At 36.8% G+C, this 24,607-nt stretch overlaps 2 protein-coding genes across 6 annotated transcripts in view; both read right to left on the bottom strand.

Annotated features, from left to right (window-relative positions):
- The window catches only part of PHAX (phosphorylated adaptor for RNA export), a 502,400-nt gene that overhangs the window by 122,410 nt on the left and 355,383 nt on the right, over nucleotides 1–24,607 (bottom strand). The gene's annotated exons all lie outside the window — the stretch shown is intronic.
- Nucleotides 1–24,607, bottom strand: part of GRAMD2B (GRAM domain containing 2B) — a 98,643-nt gene that overhangs the window by 20,822 nt on the left and 53,214 nt on the right. For 3 of the 5 annotated variants that reach the window (XM_069088166.1, XM_069088163.1, XM_069088164.1), the window contains exons 2-5: nucleotides 9,436–9,552; nucleotides 3,903–4,017; nucleotides 2,982–3,048; nucleotides 1,106–1,209 (exon numbers count right to left, since the gene is read on the bottom strand). In XM_069088166.1, the coding sequence (XP_068944267.1) occupies nucleotides 1,106–1,209; nucleotides 2,982–3,048; nucleotides 3,903–4,017; nucleotides 9,436–9,552 (403 nt within the window). Of the gene's footprint in view, nucleotides 1–1,105; nucleotides 1,210–2,981; nucleotides 3,049–3,902; nucleotides 4,018–9,435; nucleotides 9,553–18,845; nucleotides 18,901–24,607 lie in introns of all 5 variants that reach the window. The other 2 variants (XM_069088165.1, XM_069088167.1) reach the window with 2 other exon arrangements.

Here is a 24,607-nt window from a genome sequence, read left to right as displayed (position 1 = left end):
AGACACAGTCAGATCGGAGCTTTAGGAAAATCATTGTGGCAACCAAGGAGGATGGATTAGAATGGGAAGAAGCTTGACACAAGCAGATCAATCAGAAGGCTATTGTGATGGTCCAGGCAAGAAAGCCGATACAAGACTGTGCAAGTGGAGAGGAAGGGACATATGTGAGAGATCTTATGAAGGTAGAAATGATGGGACTTGGCAACAAGTGAGGATTTGAGGATGCCTTGGATGGTTGGGAGGATGGGGGTGTTCTAGACAAGAATTGGAAAGTTGGGAAGATTAGAGGATTGGGGAGAAAGAATTTCTGTTTTGGATAAGTTGAGGCTGAGATGGATGTAGGATATCTAGTTTAAGTAGTCCAAAAAGCAGTTAGTTCTATGAGATTCTGGAGAAAGATTAAAACTGTATATAAAGATGTGGGAATCATTTGCATGTAGATTATAATCAAATCAACAGGAGCTGATGAGATCACCAAATGAAGAAATACAGAGAGAAAAGAGAAGGGTGTACAGGATAGAGCTTTGGGTGATACCCATGATTAGTGAGAGCGATCTGGATGAAGATTTTTGAAGAGACAGAGTTGGATCAATCGATGGGCAGGAGGTTAACCTGGGGAGACCACTGTCACAAAAACCTTAAGAGGAGAGAGCATCCAGGAGATGTTGATCCACAAAACCCAAGTCCCCTTTCCAAGTTATCTCAAAAATGTAAGGTGAAAGAGGGAAAAAATCATGAGCTATATGGTAACAGGAATCTAATATAGGCATAACAGTGGAAACTAGGTATAAAAAGGTAAGGATAAAAAAGAGCTCTTTAGGGGTGGCTAGGTGGTACAGTGAATAGAGTGCCAGCCCTGGAGTCAGGAGAACCTGAGTTCAAATCTGGCCTCAGAAACTTAACACACACACAAAAACTAGCTGTGTGACCTTGGGCAAATCACTTAACCCCAACTGCCCTACCTCCCCCCCTCCAAAAAGCAAAAAAAAAAAAAAGATCTCTTTGTAAATCTTTCACATATTCAGTATATTAATGATAACATTTAAATGTATTAATTTTTTTATTTGCAAGAGACTCATTATTTCTCCTCCAATTATATACTAACCTTGGTATCTTTGCCAAAGACTTTGGAATAGAAGCAAATCCAGTTTTCTGATATAAACAGTTTTCCTTGGTACAATATTTCCTTCTGCAGAGCACAAGTAAAACCTGAAACCATGTATAAAAATATGATATTATGCAACATTTTCTTCAGTGAGGGGAGAATATTTTTTGTGAGGGAGGAGCAAAGGAAATATATATAGGTTATTATCTGACTTCATATGATACTTGCCAAAATTATGATTCTTCAGTGAAATAAAATTGCTGAGACTAGAAAGGAGCAAAATTTTATTTTACAAATCTCAATAACTTCTAAACCAAACTGAAAAATAAACACTGAAGGGCAATACTCCCATTTAAATGATGGTTTCCAGAAATTTCCCAAAGTATATATTGCTCTCCCTGTGAGGATATATTGACATAACACATAACCAACAACCTCTCTTCCTCCTGACTTAGCATATTTTTTCCTCTGGGAGGGGGACTAAGTTTTTTTAAAGTACCTCTCACTGAAGTAATAGCACTTCATGATACATATCTTCCTTTTAGAAACTGTAGAAACATCCAGAACTATAACTAGAATTTTTGTGCCTTAGACAAGGGACATTAAATTGGTTTTTAATTCATTTGACTACTATGGGTGATGTAGCTCCTGGAGAACAGTAGAAGTATGCCAGGGTTACCTGAGTTATAGCTGATAAGGAGTAGAAGTAATTCATCTTATAGCTTCCCACTTTATTTTATTTATTTATTTTTGCTTTTTGGAGGGGGGAAGGCAGGGCAATTGGGGTTAAGTGACTTGCCCAAGGTTGCACGGCTAGTAAGTGTTAAGTGTATGAGGCTGGATTCGAACTGAGGTCCTCCTGACTCCAGGTCTAGTTCTCTATTCACTGCACTGCCTAGCTGCCCCTTAGCTTTCCATTTTAACAAAGAGAATTTGTTAAGCAATTTTTCCCTCCATGCTGTTGAAGAACTGCAAATACTATCAGTACCTTCTAGATTTTGTTCCTCTGAATAAAAGCCCAATTATCTTGCCCTAATTGCAGTTCTGGAAGCATCTTGAGGAGTGTTAGTATATTATTACTGGAAAAGGTAAGAATGAAATATTTGAAACCCTTCAATAATATACCAGCCAGTGCTATAGCACTAAGAACCACTCACATTTCTTTTTTTTTTTTTTTAAGCAATCGGGGTTAAGTAACTTGCTCAAGGTTACACGGCCAGGTGTTTCTGGGTGGGTGCTAAGTGTCTGAGCCCGGATTCAACCCCCAGGTTGTCCCGACACTGGAGCCGGTGCTCTTACTCGCTGTGCTACCTGTCCACCCCTAGAACCACTCACATTTCTAAAGTGCACATGGTCCATAAAATACTTTCTTTACAACAACCCTTTGCCTTGGTGTGCTAATTTCTCAAATGGAGATGATAATGTATGAGGTAGGTAGTGAAAGCATTATTTTCCTTATTTCAGACAAAAGAAAACAAGTCTTAGAGAAAGTTAAATAACCTTTGTAAGGTCAATTAAGGTTGTTAATAGTGACAATAGTAATCATATTATGGTGTCTCAAATTTATCCATTTCAATACACTTATTCCCATCTGGTTAATTTGTACCATTACTGATTATTATTCTTGGTCCTTGGACAACCTAATTTCAGGAATTTCAATTCAAGGTAAATGTGATATTTCAATATGTCTGTCTTTGTAGCATCAACTTTTACTACTTTTCTACTTAATTGTCTTTTATGGTTCAATTTCAGCAATTATCAATTGTTACCACTGGTTTTGGAGGTCTATTGAATCTGGTGATTTCCCTCCAATTAATTTTTCAAGAGAGCAATGTGTAAAACACTATAGTGAAAAATAAAACAGAAGAACACTTACTTTGTCTCAGTGGTTCCTCACTTGGGACTTCCAGAAATAACTTGTGAAAGTGCATATTTGCTTTATACTGCAATGAAAACAAAACATACTGATGATCCCCATCAATCATTGTACGTTTTTCCTTCTTGGATTGCCATGTTTTATACCACCACCCAAACCTCTTCACTTTCCTCACAACTATGCACATCTTAAAAGAATATTTGACATAGTTCTTTAGAAAAAGAAGTGCATTTTAGATCACTTATGACTTTTCCTCCCAGTTACATAAAGTAACAGTGGGATCAACAAGATTAGTGAATTGCAAGTGGGACAGAAACTGAATTATGGAGCATCCTTTCTGATTATATTGATGGCTATACAAACCTTGCTTTCCCCCAGGTCTATACTAGAAAATTTTGAATAGGCAATGAGATGAAATTTGAAAGGAAATGTACTAGATTTAATTTCCTAAGCTTCAGTTTCTATATCTGTTAGAATAAATAAACATTTACTTCATAAGATTCTTCCAAAATATAACAAAATTTACCATTATATGTGTACATCTAAAACCTCTCAAATTACAACAGTTCTATAAACTGATGCAATTAACTCTCACAAAAGTATATTCAGGGACTAGCACTGGACACCAAGGGAGAAATGAAGGTAAATAGCATATACTCTTGCATTTATGCTGCTTACAATCTATTTTATTGATTTCTTGGACATCTTCTATTTTGATTCATCTAAAAAAAATCACAGTACATAAAGTTTAAAAAGATAGCTGGAGTCTGAGTCTGCAAGCTTGTCAATTATTTAAATCTTCCTTATTCTACTTCTTGCAGCCTGAATTTGGGCCACCTTACTTTTTGTTAAATGGAGGTAGAAGAATAAGAAAAGGAAGAACAAAAGAGGAGGAAGAAGAAGAAGAACTTGTAGAATTACTTGACTTGTAGAGTGTGACTTTTTCCTTTCAGCCTTAGAGTCATTTTTGTTGTTGGTTTTGGAATCATTCCTACTATCGCTCACTAAGGAGAGGCCGTCACTACTGGTCTTTGACCTGGAAAGAGATAACACAGTCTCTTCAATTAAAAAATTAAATATATTTAACACAGTCAAAAGAGAATGCTGAGTACAATCCTAATAGTTGCATGAAGGCCTTACTTCATTTCCTGTCAGAGATTTTAGGGAGAAACTGTGAAGATATATGTAGAGAGAATCTCCAGTGACGTTTTTTGAAGAGAGACTTTTAAATGTCAGACTAAAGCCCTTGCCACTGCAGACATGTAAGACAGTGGGTTCCATCATATTCCATGACCTTTAGGGCTTGCAGCTCTAGACACTACTGAGATAGGACTTTTCCTGGGTGAGATCATTCACTCTCCATATAACCAAAGAATTAATTCCCTTACAGAAGGTGGATAGTATCATGCTCAACATTTTCTCAGCTAATTAGGAATCACATCTTGTTCTGCATGTGCAATATGCAGCACAAGTCTTTATTTTTGGGCTCACCCGGGGGTATTAAACTATAACAAAAAAAGGAAAAGAAAAGAAAAGAAACCTGGTTATAGTGGAAGTACTGAACTTGGATTGAGGAGAGATAAAAGCTCAAATCTTCCCTCTGATCCATTCTCAAATCTTGCTCATTCCCACCACCCATACAGCGAGTGCTCTAATTCAGACCCTCATTCCCTCTTACCTCTTCTGTTATAGTAGCCTGCCCTCCCCTAACTCAGATCTCATGCCACATCAAACAATACACACAACTGCCAAAGTAATGGTCCTTAAAGCACAGGGTGTATATGTCAATATTTGGCTTTTTATTTCCTCTCAGAGCAAATAGAACCTCTTAGTTTGGCATTTAAAACCCTTTACAAACTGGATCTGGTCAGTTAACAAGCATTCATTAAATACTTACCCTCTTCTGGGCACTATGCTAAGCACAAAAGAAAAAAGAAAAGACAAGGTCATGACCCCTGCCCTTAAAGAACTTGTGTTCTGATGGGAGAGACGATATGCAAATGACTCTGTATAAGGTATATACAAATGGAAGATAATCTCAAAGCAAGGGTACTAACAACGGGGTGAACCAGGAATGGCCTCTTGCAGAAGGCAGAATTCAGGCTGAGCACTGATGGAAGTCAATGCAACCAGGAGGTAGAGGTGAGGGGAGACAGAGCATTCTCAACCCGACGAGCAGTCAGTGCAATAACATGGAACTGAGAGATAGAGTATCATGAGAAGAACAGCAGGAAGCCAGTTTCATTGGATTATAGAGTGCATGAAGGGGAGTAAAGTATAAGGAGAATGGAAGAATAGGAGGGAACCATATCACAAATGGAGTTAAGTAGATGATTTTACAGTTGATCATGGCCAGGGTTGCTAGGTGGTACGGTGGATAGAGTGCTGGATCTGATGTTAGGAAAACTCATGTTCCTGAGCTCAAACCTGGTTTCAGACACTTTCAAGCTGTGTGACCCTGGGAAAGTCACTTAACCCAATTTGCCTCAGTTTCCTCATCTGTAAAAATGAGCTAGAGAAAGAAATGGACAACTACTCCAGTATCTTTGCCAAGAAAACCCCAAATGGGATCACAAAGAGTTAGACACAACTGAAGTGACTGAACAACAAAAATAGAGAGCCATAGAGTTTGCTAAATGAATGTGTGACATGGTTAGACCTGAGCTTTATGTCAGACCTTCGTTTGGCAGCTCAGTAGAAGATAGCCTGGAAGGGGGAGAGATCAACCAGAAGGTTATTTCAAGCATGAGGTAATGAGAACTATGTGAGTGGAGAGAAAGTAAGATATATGTGTGTGTTTATGTATGTATGTATGTAGATACACACATATACAAACACATGTACATGTGCAGATATATGTATATACAAATATAAATAACGTGTGTGTATATATGTATATATATGTGTGTGTGTATATATATATATACTTGGCAACAAATTGTATTTGTATGCAAGTGAGGAATTGATGATGACACAGAGATTGTGAGCTTGAGTAACTGAGTAGGAGGATGGTTTTGCTTTCAAGTTTGTAAGTTTGTAAGAGGGAAGGGTTTGAGGAAAGATAATGGGTTCTATTTTGGACATGCTGAGTTTGAGACAGGGTTGGCTAAAAGACATCGAATTTTTTATGTCCAAAAGGCAAGTGGTGATACCAGATGGAAAGAGGTTTAGGCTGCTTATATAGGTCTGGGAATCATTTCATAGATGATAATTGAATCCATAAGAGCTAACGAAATCATCAAATGAGATAGTACAGAGCCAAAAGAGAAAAGAGTCCAGGAGGGAGTGCCTTAGTTCACCCATGGACACCCATGGTTACTGGGAATGACCTGGATGAAGACTGGTCAAAGATTAAAAAAGGAGCAGGCAGATAGGTAGCAGGCAAACCAGGAGAGAGCAATGTCACAATCTAGAAAGGAGAGAAAATCCATGAGGAGAGAGTGATCCCATATTTAATGCTGTAGAGAAGTAAAGAAGTGTAATGGCAAGTACAGAAGTGGTTCACACCTTGTTTCAGTCTGTTAAGAAACAGAACATGTGAACTCCATGGGAGGAGCTAATGACTATATAAGGAGAGCCCCAGGGCTAGAAACAACAGGAGCTGAAAAAGAGGGCTCTTGTGGTATCAGAGTCAAGGGGAAAACTTTTGGTATTCTGGCACTCTGTTTGTTTGCTCTGTCTGTGTTGATGTTTGTTTATGATACTTTGTACAGAAGCCCTGGGACCTTACTGGAAGCCCCGAAAGAGGATTTTCTGGTTGTGTGTTTACAGAGGTCCTGGAGGAGAGTTTTGGAGGTCCTGGAACTTTACTGATGATTTGTACTGACCTCATGGACCTTGTTTGTGGGTCTGTGTTGATTTCTATGTTGATGATTTGTGTTGAGTTCTCAGACCTTGCTGGTGGGTCTGAGTTGATTTCACAGGCAGATAGTGAATTGATGATGGTGCCGGCAATGTGTATGAATACTATTGTGGCTCTGTTAAGCTTTGTATTCCCAGAAACAGGAACTGTGAAGGACTTGAGGTGGACTGAACACTGTGAACTTCAATATGGAATGGGAGCTGGATGAAGAACTGGACAAGAAGCTTGACAAGGAACTGGGAGCTGCCTGCCTTTGAATCCAGGTGACAGTTGGAGCTGGGACCATGGCAGAAGAACTATGGAAACTGAGAGCCAGCCTTGAGTCAAGCTGAAAGAAGACTTTACTTGGATATTGTATACTGACTGAGAAGATTGTGATTTACTTTTGACCAAGGGGTGGATGGTCTGTGTATTTTCCACTACCCCTTAAGAGGGTATTGAGTAGTGACTAATGACTTGAGTAGTGACTGATGACTGAATAGTGACTAATGACTGAATAGTGACTGATTTGTAACTTGGTGTGCCCCATGAGTGGAAGACTTTCACTATTGTACTTTGAGGTGATTGTTCTTGGTTCAAAACTTTGTGGCCACTGTAGTGGAAACTATGTGGCCATTTTAATGATAAATTGTTGTGAATACTATACTGTGATAAGTTGTGATACTGTGAATGCTGTACCTTGATTTTTTTGTGAATGTTTTGCTTTGATTTATTACTTAATAGAGGGTTCACTATACTATATAATCAGAACCTTAAAAGCTGTTCACAGTAGCATTCTTCTGAAAAGCTGCTCGTGCATGGCATTACAGGAGAAGGACTGAGAAAATGCCATTAGATTTGAAGATTAGAATATTTAATTTAAATATTAGAAGAGAGCATTGGTAACTTTGGCAAGAAAACTTGTAGTTGAATGATGAAGTTGGATGAGAAGAGAGAAGGTAAAAAGACCTAGTTCAGATGGCTTTCTCAAAGAATTTGAGAAGAAGACATAGGAAGATATATAAGATATACCACCACGAGGGTGGTTAAGATCAAGTAAAAGGTCTTTCTGAAGGATGGGGGAAATATGATTGTAGGTGGCAGGGAAATAACCTGTACATAGTGATTGAAAGTAAGAGACAGAGGATGATATTCGGGTCAATCTCTAAGCAAGCATTTATTATACCCCCTACCATGTGCCAGCCACCGTGCTACATGCTGGGAATACAAATACAATGGAAAAGAATGAAAATCTCCCTCCTAAAGGAGTTTACATTTTATTTGGGGAAGACAATTAAAAAAAAAGAAATTAAAAGGAAGGGGTGAGGAAGGTTCCCATTATCGGACATGATTAAGGAGTACAGATTAGAGTCTGCTGAGAAATTGAGAGATGGCTGGGCTGGACATCCTTTCAGAAGGAGGGGGTTGAGGATACTTCTGTGTGCTGAAGCGATCTTCCAGTGATTTATGGATCTCAAAATTAAAAGAAACAGCAAGGAAACTTTATTCCTGGAAATAAACATATCTCCATTAGAAAGAAGTTCCTTCCTCAAAGGTTCATAGTGTAAGAGATTATAAAGGGCATTAGAGATTATTGTGTCCACCTGCTTCATTTTACCAAAGAAGAAATAGGGGTTCAATAAGATAAAATGACTTGCCCTTGTTCAAAAGGCAGAGTTAAGCCCTTTCATACAAGAGGAACTTATTTGACTAATATTTGTCTCTATGGATTTTGACAAGTTTTTTTGTTCCTTGGTTTACTTAATAAATGACTATTATATTAGAAACCAGTCAAATTGTTTTTGAGGGAGGGAGCGGTATTTGTTGGTATCTCTTATAATTTTGAGAGGCAGCCTGACATGTAAGGGATAAAGAACCAGACTTGAATTAGGAAAACCTAGACTCAAGTCCTGCCTCTGACAGATTCCGGTTCTATGACCTGTCTCCTCTCAGCCCCTCCACCTCCCAGCTATGGTGACTACTTCCTGGGGCAACCCTTTTGGAAGGATCTCAATTATATTTCACTTCACTCTTGCTTCAGCACTTAACAGAATCCTTTTCCTTGACAGCCATATCTCCCACTTTTTTAACCCTCTTTCCCTCTACCCACATAGCCTACTGCTCACTTTGTTAATAAGGATGAGTGGGGTAGAATTGATGTATACAACAGACTATAGTAACTATAGTGCCTAACATTCTAACATTGCTATGCTTGGATCCATCCCATTTCATTCCATTCCATTGCTTAAAGGAAGAAGAAATAACCTGATATACAATTCCACAAGGCCAACAGTCAGTTGTTCAAACCAGTAAATTCTCTTTTTCTTCCCTTCTCCTATTGTAATTTCCCAGTTGGGAGATTTAAATATTATTTCAGATTGTCACTCAAGAGTTATCAAATTATCCGCCTCTCTCCTTCCCAGTTAGTATGCATACATGGGAAGACACAGCAGAAGAAAGATGAAAAAGGTGCCATGAATGAAAGAAGCAAACCCAAATTGTTTTATTTTCTAATAAAAATATTATGAATCTCTAAAGGAATCATTTTCCTAGAATCATTTTGAAAACATTTTTTAAAAAGTAATTCTTTTCTGTTTGGATTTAGGATTTTACCTTAGGAAAGCTATTTTTCTCTGGTCTAACGATTCTACGTCAGGAGACGTTGGCATTTGTAGTATTGGTGACTTGCCAGCCCTCTTTTTCTCTTCCACACCATTTTCAGCCTCTGAACTGCAGAGGAGAGAAAAATATTTCACTTTAGACATGTACAATGCATTGTAATAAAAAGTAGTAAAGTAACTCAGTGTTGTAAAGTACATTTCTAATTCTAGTGCTCTCTTAATTCAGAAGGGGATATTGAGATGAAATGAGATAGTTGTGAGTGATTAAACTGAGGTTTACTTTATACAAACACGGTAAGACTGTCCAGCATGCATACAGTAACAATTAGTTTCTCTGGATGTGGAGCCCCTTGTCTCTATCTGGAAACATATCTGCTCAATATGTCATTAGAGTATGGTGACTCCCCTGGTCTCAGGCACCCAGCAAGTCTGAGAAGCCCCAAATCCACTTGGGCACCTTTACATGCCCACCCCAGGTTCTGCCTCAGGGAAGTTAGAGTCAATCAGTTCTGAGGAACTTACCACAGAGAAGCAGTGTTAGTGAGGTTGTTTATGAGGGAGGAAGTGAGGGAAGTCATGCCAGGAAAATGCTGGTCCTATCATACCCACCCTTGCTCCAAATTACTGTGTCACTCACAAGTCTGTGTTTTATAAGTGAGGCCTATCATAGGTCACAGCTTTGGAAATTGTACAGCAGCCTGTCTAGAAGTCTTTTATGACACTGTCAAGGTTCATGTTTCTGGAGGTCCTTGTCCATAAAGACCAGAGTGGCTGGAACCTTTGGCAGGTACCAAGGGGGTGGCCAGAATAAACTGTTGGATCTCCAAAGCACATTTTCCTACACCTTCTCCAACACCCCCCGCCTCCCATAGCCCCTCATCATACAGTTTCTGAATAACAGTTGCTTTCTTTATCTAAAAATTGCCTGTTCATATTCTTTGACCATTTACTAATTGGGGCACGACTCAAATTCTTGTAGGTTTTACAAAAGTTCTTTAAATATTTGAGATATGAGACCTTCATCTGAGAAACTGTCTTTAAAATTCCTCCTCCCTCCCATTTTTTGTCTTCCTTCTGATCTTGGCTACATTTGTTTTATTTGTATAAAACCATTTATTTTAATGTAATAAAAATTATCCATTTTATACCTCACTCTGTTCTCTACCTCTTGTTTATTCATAAGTTGTTTGCTTATCCATAAGTCTGATAAGTAACATGTTTCATGTTTAAATTTTCTTGTAATGTCTCTTGGCCATGTACCATTTTGACCTTATCTTGATAAACAGTATAAGATATTGCTCTACGCCCAATTTCTGCCATACTGCTTTTCAGTTTTCCCAACAAATTTTTTTAACCAAATAATGAATTCTTATCTCAAAATCTTAAGTCTTTACACTTGTTAAATACAAAGTTGCATATTTATATGCTGCTGTAAATTGTATATCTATTCTGTTCCATTTGATCTATCTATTCTTACCAGATAATTTTGATAATTACTGTCTTATAATATAGTTTAAGATATGTACTGCTAAATAAACCTCTTTCCTTTACATTTTTATCATCAGTTCCTTTGATATTCTTGACTTTTTGTTCTTCCAAATGAATTTTGTTATTCTTTTTTCTAATTCAGTAACATAATTATTTTGTAATTTAATTGGGATGACATTGAATATACAAATTAGTTCAGGCAAAATTGTAATTTTTAATATATTGGCTCCCCCTACTCTCCCTACCCATGAACAATGAATAGTTCTGTAGTTATTTAAATTTGATTTTATTTGTATAAAAAATTAAAAAAATAATTTTGTTCATATAGTTCCTGGGTTTGTTTTGGCAGGTGTACTCCCAGGCATTTTATACTCTCCAGAGTTATTTTAAATGAGGTATCTCTTAATGTCTCTTTTTGTAGGATTTTGTTTGAGATATATAGGAATGCTAACGATTTATGTGGATTTACATTATACCATGCTACTTTGCTAAAATTTTTGTTTCAATTAACTTTTTAGTTGAGTCTTTGTGATATTCCAAGTATATCATTATATTATCTCCAAAAAGAAATAATTTATCATCTCATTCCCTATTCTGATTCTACCATTTCTTTTTCTTCTCTTATTGCTATTGGTAGGATTTCCAATACAATATTGAATAATATTGGTGACAGTGGGCATCCTTGTTTCACACCTGATTTTACTGGGAAGACTTCTAGCTTATCCTCATTACAAATAATGCTTAATGATGGTTGTGGATAAATGGTTCTTATCAATTTAAGGAAAAATCCATTTATACCTATACTTCCAGGTGTTTTTTTTTTTTTTAGTAGAAATGTGTTGTACTTTATCAAAAGCTTTTTCTATGTCTACTGACATTATCATATGATTTTAAAAAACTTTTATTATTGATATTATCAATTATGTTAATAGTTTTCCTTTCATTAAACCATCCCTGCATTCCTGATATAAATCCCATTTGGCCATAATGTATAATCTTTGTAATATATTGTTGTAATTTTTTACCAAGTATTTTATTTAGGATTTTTGTGTCCATATTCATTCATGAAATTGGTCTATATTTTCTTTTTTTGTTTTTACTCTTCCTGGTTTAGGTATCTAGTATCATATTTGTTTCATAAAAGGGGTTTGGTAGGATCCCTTTGCCTATTATTATTCCAAATAATTTATTTAATATCAGAATTTGTTGGTCTTTAAATGTTTGATAGAATTTACTTGTAAATCCACCTGGTCCTGGTGCTTTGAAGCTCATCTATGGCCTATTCAATTTCTTTTTCTAAAATATGTCTATTGAGATAGTCTATTTCCTCTTCAGCTAATCTAGGCAGCTTATATTTTTATAAATATTCTTCCACTTCACTTAAATTGTTAAATTTATTGGCATATAATTGGGCAAAATAACTCCTTGTAATTGCTTTAATTTCATTTTTGTTAGTGGCATATTCATCCTTTTTCATTTTTAATACTAGTGATTTGGTTTTCTTCTTTCTTTTAAATCAAATTCACTATTTTATTGCTTTTCCCATAAAACCAAATTCTAGTTTTAATTCAATCTTTTTATACTCAATTTTATTCATCTCACCTTTAATTTTTAGGATTTCCAATTTCATGTTTAATTTGAAAATTTTAGTTTGTTCCTTTTCTAATTTTTAAAATTGCATATCTAATTCATTGGTCTGCTCTTTCTTGATTTTACTGATGTAAGCATTTAGAGATACAAATTTTTCTCTGATCACTGCTTTTGCTGTATCCTATAAGTTTTTATTTATTGTCTCATTACTGTCATTCTATTTAATGAAATTATTGATGTTTCTATGATTTGTTTTTTGTCTAATGGTAACTATCTCTAGGGTGGGGGGGGGAAGGAATAAAAAAAGAAATGTACACAATAACTCATATATTTAAAAGGAATACTAAGTTGTACATAACAGATTTGCATATTAAAAAAAAAAGCAAAGCAGTTGCTTGTCTCTTACTGGGTACTAGCTGCTACTTAACAGGTAACACAGGGTCATATAATCACCCATTGTCCAGAGTTCTCTATTATGGGTTGAGTGATTTGAGATGGTCTCACTAGCAAGATGGGGAGAGCACAGGAGGCTTATATTGCTAAATGGAAATGGTACATTAAAAATCATGCTTGCCTAGGTCCTTTGGTGTTAGTGCTTTTCACAAACAGACTATACCAAGAAGCTGCTGTAGACCTTGGAACCTTGTCTCCTTCACTAGCTCAATGGGCTCCCAGATATAAGGACCTGGCTTCTGAGGAATGCTGATTTGCTTGGTTAACCAATGGTTCCAACTGCTACAAGAGGGGCATATGCAACTGAAATTCTGCAGCAACTAATATGCCACTCTGCTACAAGTAACCCGGATACACTAATTGTTTATTGTGCTAGAAGCATTCGTACAAAGGTCCTGATACTCCTGAATCTGCTCCAACTCACCACCATTTCACATCAGAAGAAAACTCCTTGTGTGCCCTGTAGGTGCATCTCTGGTTCATCATCGCCATTCTGCATCACAGTGCATTCTACACTGTGAACTGCAAAAATGTGACATTGCTCATCACATTGGTCAGAATGTGAGACTTTGACTAAGTGGGGAAGAAAAGGCTTAGAATTTCTGGCTTTTATCCTCCTTTACATTTTTGTTTTGTTTTTGTCTTGTTTTATTTTTTGTTTTTTGCCTTTTCTTCCCATTCCCTCTAATGTCAAGAAGACTGTCCAATAATTTAAATGGTGGAATGTTCTTTAGGAGATCATTAGAACCTTGCCACCAAGGAGTGGTAGCATTTTCCTGATAGAGCTTCCCTGACTTCCTTCCCCCAAGTTACCTGATTGGCAAGGCCTCCCTGAAGCAGCTTCCTTACAACCTGATTGGTTCCAGCTTCCCTGAGACAGCTTCCTGGCCTTGGGGCATAAAAGGCCCCAAGTAGTATAGTTAGAGCCTCTCAGACTTGGTGGGTGCCCGAGACTGTGAGAGTTGCCATACCTTGATGACATACCAACCTGAGGGGGTTAGATGGAGACAATGGGGGCCATATAGAGAACCTATATGCCACTGCATCCTTGCTGTATGTCTTTGCTGTGTTTGTACAAAGTAAACCACCTTTTTCAATGATTCTCAGGTGTCTCATTTCATCTCAGCATCAAATAAGAGCTAAGAGGGTGCTGGTTTTAGAGCCACACAACACTCAGATTTCTTGGGTATAGCTTCCAATATCTACCATCTTAATTCAATTATTCCAAGTACTATATGAGGTATGGAGAGGGTAATTCCATCCTTCCTCCTCCACTTCATGAAAAATGGAGGCAAACAACTTTAATTCAAGTTTTGAAACACTTGGTCTACATATCTACCCTACTTTTTTATATGAAACAGTCATTCTAAAGTAAGAGCATATAAGCAACCACATTAGCACAGGCTATTAAACTGTATCCTAGTTGTAAATAACAAATGTGATTCAGCTCAAAATATGAATATTATTTCCTAATTACGGTGAATTTCTTTTTGACTGAATCTTTTTTTCAAGTCAAATTAGTCTTCACAGTACATAAAACCTAGCACTTAATTTCTTTGTTCTGATGAAGGAAAAAAACCTGACAAAAATGCTACCTAGTTTTAAAATATACTATTTATTTAGAAAAATTTGTATGCTGTTGATTGCCTTAGCTATAAACTTGCTGCTAAGGTGTATAGAGGTGATTTACCAATCAGATGTTTCATTTCATATCTGCTAAATCTCCTAGCCCAAAGACAAATCTACTTGTAATTCATAAATAAAGGAAAATTTTTCTTCATTCCATGTGTTTAAATGGATTCTATAATCCTATGACTTAGAGTTAGAAGAGACCTTGGAGGAATTGACCTTTAAAAAAGAGAAACTTGAAGCTCCTCCTAGACATTTGGGTTCCCAGATACTCATGAATCTTGTGTGCTGGTCCACTGTTATTGATACTGTACATATTCAGCACACCATAGAAAAGCTACATTTACCTTTCCCAGATTTCTGGAAAGGTAGCATTGGCAGAAAGACATGCAATTATGACCAAAAGAGAACTGGGATAGGAAAGAAAACTAGTGATGTTAAGAGGAAGAAAAGGGTAGATAAAGGAGAGTAGGAGAAGACAGGAACAAGGATATGTAGGACCCTCAAAAGCTCTATAAATGTCCATTTTAGGATTATTTTTTTCTCATTCTCAGAATGCCATGAACTGAACTTCTATAACATTAAAGTATAACAGAAATCCACATCAAATGAAAGTTCTTAATGGACCAGTAATCACAAAGCTATTTTTATTTCACTGCGTTTCATATTAATTCAATCAATAAGTATATATTAAGTTCTTACTATTTGCCAGGCACAGAAGACACAAAGACAGAAACAAAATAGCCCTTGCTTTTAAGGAGCTTACATTCTACTGAAACATAAGAACATAATAAATGAAAGGGAAGAGAGAGAAGGGAATAAGCTTTTACATAGTACCTACTACGTGTCAGGTAGTGTGCTAAGTGCTTTGTAAATGTCTCATTTGATCCTTACAACAATGCTGGAAGGTAGGTGCTGTTATTATCCCCATTTTATGGTCGCAGAAACAGGCAAATAGAGGTTGTGTTGTGTTTGTCTTTCATTTTTGAAGAGGACTGTGACATTAGGAAAATGATGACATGACTTGCAGTTGATTTTGATTTGAGTGAGGGAAGCTGTACAAGGTCACCAGCCTCACTTTCTCCTCCAGAGCCATCTGGGTCCAGTGGCCAGATATTCATCAGGACTAGTGGAGATGGCCCAGGATGCAATGGGAGACCCTGAACCTTTTAGGTTAAAAGGTTGTTTCAGGCTCTCACTTTGAGTCAGTAATGCCTATTCAGTGAATAGACCTCTTTAAGAAGTGTGTCAAGGGATGGTCCTTTTAATTAAAAAAAAAATCAGACCGAGAGGGGAAGACCTTCAGGGTTTCTGGCCAAAAGAGAAATAGTTACTATTAACATTCACTCTGAGCCAGGAGGGCCCAAAATATAGCCATTAAGTGGTGCTTGGGTAGTGACCTTTCTTGGTCCATTCTATGAGCTCCAGAGTGAAATGGGTTTAAGGTTTGGTCTTTGGGGAAAGAAAAAAAGAAAGAGAGAAGGTAAGAGAGAAGGGAAGGGAAGGGATAAGGGAAGGGAAGGGATAAGGGAAGGGAAAGGAGAAGGGAAAGGAAGGAAAGGAAAGAAGGAAGGAATCTTGCCAGTAAACCCCAAGTAAACTGGGCAGCTTCTGGCCACCAGAATTTACCTTCCTTTGCAGAGGACGGGGAGAGGACAAACTGAGTTAGCCAACTGGCTGGGTCCCCGTTCAGGCAATTCGGACTACTCACAGGTTGTGTTTGTCCTTCATTTTTGAAGAGGACCATGACGTCAGGTAAGTGACTTGCTTAGAGAGGGTCTGAGGCCTGATTTAAACTCAGCTATTCCTGACTTCAGGCCCACAGTTCTATTCACTATGCCACCCAGCTGTATCAAATAAACTGTATATAAGCCATAGCCACTGATCTCCAGAAAAATCTGAAAATTGATTAGTAAATAGTTTATGAGCTCAATGAAATAAGCTGTAGAAATACAAGTCATGTACAATGGAAATAGTTCACTAAAACCAAAAAGTTATGTCAAACTTACCTCATTTCCTCTTTTGCACAAAATTACTCGATAGGTTAATCAATAAATAGTGCATAACATGTCATATATAAAAGATAATATTTGATTGTATGTATGTATTTCCACTAAAATTGCTTTTATCAAAGGTCACTAATTACATTATTTTGCCAAAATCAAAGGCATTTTCTCTAGCTGTCATCTTCCTTTAGTGTTTTGTCTTTTTAGATATTCTTTCTGTTACTGGTTTACTAGACACCACAGTCTTCCTCTTGTCTCTAACTTCCATTTTTCTGACATCTTCACTGTCTCCTTAATACTGATGCTCTCTAAGGTTCTTTACTCTTGCTTTTCATTACACACTATACTTTGTCAATCCCATTTACTCCCACAACTTCAAGGATGACACTTATCATTCATTCTAAATATAGATTTTGAGCCATGATCTCTTTCTTAAGATATAAAATTATATCTGGCATTGTCTACAGTACAGCTTCTCTCTGATGTACTTCCAACAACTCAAATTCAATATATTAATAAAACTGGACTTATTATATATGCCTAGAAAAACAACTATTCATGTTGACTTCACTCTTTGTCAATGACATCCAGTCTCTGATATTACAAATGGTGGGTAGAAAGAAGCAGGACCTCTGAGTGGCTCTGGTTTCCACCTTCCCCAATCCATGTAAAAAGGGGACGCTGAACAAACTTTGGAGCTGCAAAACCCACAAAATGACACAGAGAAGCTAAACTCCTGCTGAGGACAGCCCGGCAGGAATCGGCCAGCAGAGAACTCTGGGAGCCAAGCCCAGGCCCCTGTGAGCCGGAGGTTTTAGCCCCAGGGCAGCATTGACCAGCTGCTGGCTGGAGGGACTCCAAATCAGCAGCAGCTGTGGCCATTTCCAGAATTATCAATACATAGATGCTAAGGACAAAGTAAGATGTCAGTGCAGTCTGGACTTTAACAACCAGTAAGTGGGAGTATGTCGGATTTTGCCCCTGGGGCAAAAAGCGGCTGAGATGTCCAGCACAGCAAGCCAGTGCCACTGGCAGCTTCAGGTCCTGGCCTGCAGACTGTAGGGGGACCAAGCAACCAGTCTGAGGGGTAATCGCTTTTGCTTTAAACTCCTTGGATCTAAACTGCAGTCTAGGGTGGAGGTCCTGGGATGTGTGTCCAGCTTGCCAGAGTGTGTGAAGGCTTCAGAGAGGGCACCCATCTAATACCTCTGGCAGCTAAGAAAACCCCAGCATTTGGGACAAAAGCTCCCCTGTCCGGTGGCAGAATCCTACTGTGGCAAAAAGCCCAGGGGTCAAGTGACTGAGGGGCAACATGACCAGGCAAAGGAAACAAAGAAGACAAAGATTCCAACATTAGACTCCTATTTTGGGGACAAAAAGGGATCAAAGCATGGAACAGGAGGAAGAAAGTGAAGTCAGAACTCCTGCACCAAAAGCTTCAAAGGAAAATACAAGCTGGTTACAGGTCATAGAGGAGCTTAAGAAGCAGATAAGAAAAGTGGAAGAAAAATTGGAAAGAGAAATGAGAACTATGCAAGAAAATTATAAAATGAGAGTCAACAGCCTGACTGAGGAAAATAACACCTTAAAAAATAGACTAACTCAAATGGCAAAAGGGGATCAAAAAGGCAATGAGGAGAAGAATGCCTTAAAAAGCCAAATTTGCCAGATGGAAAAAGAATATCAAAAGTTCACTGAGGAGACTCATTGCTTCAGAATTAGACTGGAGCAAATGGAAGCTAATGACTTTATGAGAAATCAAGATGCTGTTAAACAGATCCAAACAAATGAAAGAATAGAAGGCAATGTGAAATATCTCATAGGAAAAACCACTGACCTGGAAAATAGATCCAGAAGAGATAATTTAAAAATTATTGGACTACCTGAAAGCCATGATCAAAGAAAGAACCTAGAAATCATCCTCCAAGAAATTCTCAAGGAAAACTGCCCTGATGTTTTAGAACCAGAGAGCAAAATAGAGGTCTAAAGAATACACCGATCACCTCCTGAAAAAGGTCCTAAAAACAAAACTCCTAGGCATATGATAGCCAGGTTCCGGAATTCCTAGATCAAAGAGAGCATATTTCAAGCATCCAGGAAGAAACAATTTGAATATTGCCAAAACACAATCATGATAACTCAGGATCTGGCAGCTTCTATACTGAGGAATCGAAGGGCTTGTATTATGACATTCCGGAGGTCAAAGGAGCTGGGATTAAAACCAAGTATCACCTACCCAGCAAAATTGAGTATCATGTTTCAGTGGAATAGAGGACTTTCAAGCATTCTTGCTGAAAAAAAAAAAAAACCAGAGTTGAATAGAAAATTTGACATTCAGAAACAAGAAGCAAGAGAAGCATGAGAAGGTAAACAGGGAAAATAAATCATAAGGAACTTATCAAAGTTGAACTATTAATGTTCCTACATGGAAAAATGATAATTGTAACTGATGAAACTTTTCTCAGTATGAAAATAGTTGAAGGGAATAGAAATATATATATATATATGTATGAGGGTATATGGACATATGAATACATATGTGAATGTGTGTATATATGTTTACAGGTATACATAGATAGAGGGCCCAGGACCAACTTAATAGGAAGGGATGATACCTAAAAGGTGAAATTAAGAGGTGAGAGAGGAATATAATGAGAGGAGATGGGGAGAGACAGAATGGAGTAAACTATCTCATAAAGAAGAGGCAAGGGAAAATGGTTACAATGGAGGGGAAGAATAGGAAAGCAAAAGGAAATGGGTCAACCTTATTCTCATTGAATTTGGCTTGGGGAGGGAATGAAATACACACTAAATAAGGTATCACCCTATAGAAGAGTAGGGGGAAAGGGGATGATGGAAGGGTGGGCAGGCTTGGAGGAGGGAAGTTGGAAGTATCCATTTTTGAAAAGGTATGGGATCAAAGTAGGGAATAGAACAAGTGGGAGGTGGGATAGGAGGGAAGGAAATATAGTCAGTGTTTTACAATATACCTACTATGCTATTGTTTTGCATTAGCTACACATGTACAACCTATACTGAACTGTTTATTTTCCTAGTAAGGGTGGGTGACAAGGGAGGAAGGGAATGAATCTGGAATTCAAAGTTTTAAAATCAAATGTTTAAATATATATATATATACTATTATTAATACTATTTTACATGTAATTGGGAAATAAGATATACAGGCACTGGGGCATAGAGATCCACCATGCCCTACTGGAAAAGTCAAAAGGCATATGGGAGAAAATATGGGAGAGAATAGATTGGAGGAGGGGATATCCTGTGGGACTGCTCTTTTGGGGCAGTGGGTAGGGGAAAAACAGGGAGAAAATTTGCAACTCAAAATCTGGCAGAAATGAATACTGTAAATCAGAAGTTAATAAAGCATTTGAAAAATGAAAAAAAAAAAGAGAAATAGACTTATGGAGCATCTATGTCCAGTATGACCTGGATGGAGATCTAGCAAAGAAGATATTATGTACCCAAATAAAAAGTCTATTGTTGTTCAGTAAAAGAAAACCAAAATAAATGGTGATATTATATTTTGTTCTTTTTTTCTTTTATCTCCCACATAATGTTGACAAACCCATTCTATCTATTAAAAAAGAACCAGTGCTTTTAGTCAATGAATTAACAACATGACCTCACAGCTCAAAAAGAAAATATGGCATTAGACTGCGTTAAGAAAGGCAGATGTGAGATTAATCACTTCCTCCAGTTTGATTCTTCTCTTTCCCAAAGGGGATTATGTACTATATGTAGAGTCATTACAGTTAACATACATGAAATAAAAAAAGAAAGAACTCTAGCAAGGTAAAATCCTTGTGAATTAATACTGGAGAATCTTAATCCTTAAAGTATTCAATCAATTATCTTATTCACCATCATCTATTGCTGATTTAAAGAACGGAAGATAAACTCAAAGGTTTGTGCAGAATGCCATCTTGGGATACTGTTGCTGTAGCAATTTTGCCAGAGCAACCCAGAAAACTATTCTGTTTATGCCAGGAATACAAAAATGGTGCAATATTAGTATAACAATGAACATAATCATTAAGAATAATAACTTCTGAAACTGCAAGACTTTAATAATAGATGTAGGAAAGGTCTGTGAAAAATTAGGATATTCATTTGGAAAAACAAAAGAAAACAAAAAACACAGACCTAGAAAGATTTTTTAAAATATGACTGAAAAACATACATTTAAAAAAACCTAACAAAGGATAAGCTCTTGAAATTTTTCTAGTAAAAAAAGAATGTCTCCTCTCTTCATTACTATTTGACATAATTCTAGACATGCTAGCAATAGCAATACAAGAAGAGGGAAAAATAAAGGCATACAGATAGGGAAGAGATGAAAATATTATTATTTGCTGGTGATATGATGATTTCCTTAGAAAATCTAGAGAATCATCAAAGAAACTAATTGGGACAATAACTTCGATAATGTAGCAGAATACAAAATAAAAGCACAAAAATAATAGGATTACTATTTTGCAATAACAAAATCCAATAGACAAGGAAAGTGACATTCAAAACTACAAAATGAATAAGATATATGATTATTAATCTATTGACATATTCTTAAGACCAATACAGACAGAATTACAAGATACTTCTTAAAGAAAATAATGGTTTAAATAACTGAAATGAAATTCAGTGGTTATGGCTGGACTATACAAATATAATAAAAATAATGATCCAATATAAATTTATATATCTGGTATAATACCAATAAAACTATCAAGCCAGGCAAACAAATAAAAAATTCTTTTGCAGGAACAAAAACATCAATGGAGTGAATGAAAAAAAAGTAGAGATGAAGAAGGAATAACACTTCTGGATTTCAATATATTATGAATCAGTAATCACAAAACTAATTGATACTGGTTTTAAAAAAAGAAAAGGAATGGGGAGGCAAGGTGGCACAGTGAATAAAAGCACCAGCCCTGGAGTCTGGAAGACCTGAGTTTGGTTCTGGCCTCAGACACTTAACACCCACACAAAAAACTAGCCGTGTAACCTTGGGCAAGTTACTTAACCCCAATTGCCCTCCAAAAGGCAAAAAAAAAAAAAAAGGATCAGTGGAACATATTAAATAAACAAGTACCTGAACCAAATGAACTTGATAAGCCAGTATTTGACAAGCTTGAAAACATAAATTACTTTGAGTAAAATAATAATTTCTAGGGAACCTGGAAAGCAGATACCATATAACAAATTCAAAATATGTGATCCAAATGTTAAAATGTTAAAAAAAAGTCTTACCTAAAAAAAATTAGAAGACAGTCAGAATTTGTACCTTCACAACTGTGCCTAGAAGGTGAATAAGCTTAACCAAATAAGAGATATCACAAAGATGAAATAGATAATTTTATTGAATGAAATTAAAAAGTTTTTTGCAACTAGGGTAAGACTGGGAAAAATTTTGTATCAAGCATCTCTGATGAAGGTCTGATAGCCAAGGTATCTATATCTATATCATCTATCTATAAATAGATAAAGATGGATCTATATCTATAGATATAGATAGGTAGCTAATAGAAATATATAAGATGAAAAGCCATTCCCCAATAGATCAAATTCATTTTTCAAAAGAATTACAAACTATTAAAGACCCCTGTTAACATTGCTCCAGATCACTAACAATAAGAGAAATGCTAATCCTAATGACTCTGATGTTTTACCTCACACCCAGCAAATTGTGAAAGATTACAAAAGATGGGAATATACTGTAATTATTATTGGAGGGATTGTGAAAGTTGTGAATTGTTTCAACCAAAAACAAAATGCTTTGCACATGTCCAATGATTGCATCAGCTGATTGAGTTTCAGTTATTATTCACTCAGTCCTTCTCAACTCAGTTCCTCCTAGGTGATTACAGCTAATGGCATCACCAACTCAGTCAAGTGAGTCACGAATAACTAAGAATTAAACATGGTCTATAATTCCAAGGAATTTAATTACTCTCCCCTAATTGAGCATCATTATTTTTTCATAATAATATGACAAAAAAGAGAGATAAATAGCATAGTAAAAATAATTAAAAAACATTTCCCCATAAACCTGGGCCATGCCATACCACAAATATATACAGAGTCCATGGGACAAAAACTTAAGTACAATGGTTGTGAGCCACATCTATAGGGAACAGATATGGCCAAAGACACTCAGCCCTTCATCACTGCTGGGTTCTTTCTGTTCTACGGGATTCTCACAATCCTTCCTCTCCTGTCCCCTAAGGTCTCTCATAGACAGGCTGCTCAGCTTGGACTCCTACTGTCTCTACTCTTTGCAAGGGAATTCTCAATGTACAGGGCTCTCCTTAGATAGTCAACTCTCTTCCTGCCCGAGATCATGCTCCGTAAAGTTATATTTGGCTGTGAGTGAATGCTTCTCAGTAATCACATCTATCTGGAATACAGTATCTCTATTCTTCCAGCTGTTTATTAAATTCTTTCAGATCATCTCTCCAACTGCTGAATGGGATGTCTTCTTCTGAGCAAATACCTTTACTGACAATTGGGGAGGGGAGAGAGGGAGAGAGAGGTAGAAGGTAGGGAGGAGAAAATTCTTTTTAAGAGGTGAAGAGAAGAATTCTTTCCTGACTTCTGTCAAAACTGCCTTTAATTGCTGTCTTATTGCCCCCAGAGACATGGCCAATTTTTAGGTCATCCAGTAACTTTCACTGCTGTGTGTGTGTGTGTGTGTGTGTGAGAGAGAGAGAGAGACAGAGACAGAGACAGAGAGACAGAGAGACAGAGAGAGATGTCTATACTTCATGAAGAGGATGACAGTGTTAGCAAATTGTAAACACATTAAAACTTCATCTGTTACTTTATCATCTTAACTGGGTAAGATAGGAGTGCTCCTCAAGTTCATGTAGAATTATCATTTATATAGATTTCTGTATTTTAGTCTCAGTTTAAAAACTGCTCATGTATAAAGAAAGTTTAAAATATTTAGAGTAATTACACAAAATTTAATCTCATTAAAATAAAAAATGCATAAAGATTGCAAAAAAAAAAAAGATAAAGTGTTCACAGATATTTTCCTCCACCTTTTGGCCCAAACAAAGTATATTACACGGGCAGCTAGGTGGAGAGGTGGATAGAGTACTAGCCCTGGAGTCAGGAAGACTCATCTTCCGAAGTTCAAATCTGGCCTCAGGCACTTACTAGCTGTGTTACCCTGGGTAAATCACTTAACCTTGTTTGCTTCAGATTCATCATCTGTAAAATGAGCTGGAGAAGGAGATGACAACCCACTCCAGTATCTTTGCCAAGAAACACCAAATGGAGTTATGAAGAATTGGACATGACTGAAATGATTCAGCAACAAAAAGTATTACACGAGAATTTTCAGGCCTGAATTTCAGAGGTAATGGTGTATTTGTACCTCCATTGTAAGAATAATCACTTGGACACATGGAGGTTCTTAGCAAATATATAAATTATCTTTGCTTAAATGTCATCTACTATTAATACCTGGTTTTCTTTTTCTAAAAAACAACAACAAAACAACCCCCAAGCCCAAACCTCTCAATTTCAAGGAAAGACCGCCATTGTCTAACTTCTTTTAAAGCAGCATGTATACCTACTTAAATGTTCTTATTAATCCAGGAACCACAAGTATTTGCTTTTTGAAGTAGCAAGTTAAGCTGTTTTGCAGCACAAGAAAATGGGTGTTATATTAGTTTTGCTAAAACAATTTATATGTGATCACTCAAAAGTACTAATAGATCCTTCTTATGAATGTTAATGTATTAATTACTCATATTTTCCTGAGAGAGGGGTTTTTAAAATACTACTTCATAAATTTAAAAAATGTACTCATGCAGGATCACATGATATATCAATGAAAAAGGTAGTATTAATGCAGCTTAAGATTAAATCTACCTTGAGACCAACTAAAATTAATCACACTCCAGGTTCTCAAAGAGAATGAGCAGTAGGCCTAAATAGGGTTACAGGAGCCCAGATTTAGAGATAGGACAA

The sequence above is a fragment of the Petaurus breviceps genome, unplaced genomic scaffold (assembly GCF_028583685.1).
Source record: "Petaurus breviceps papuanus isolate PSGF00001 unplaced genomic scaffold, PetGlider_PUasm1.0 184, whole genome shotgun sequence".
Classification (NCBI taxonomy): domain Eukaryota; kingdom Metazoa; phylum Chordata; class Mammalia; order Diprotodontia; family Petauridae; genus Petaurus; species Petaurus breviceps.
This window is presented reverse-complemented; position numbering and strand designations above follow the sequence as displayed.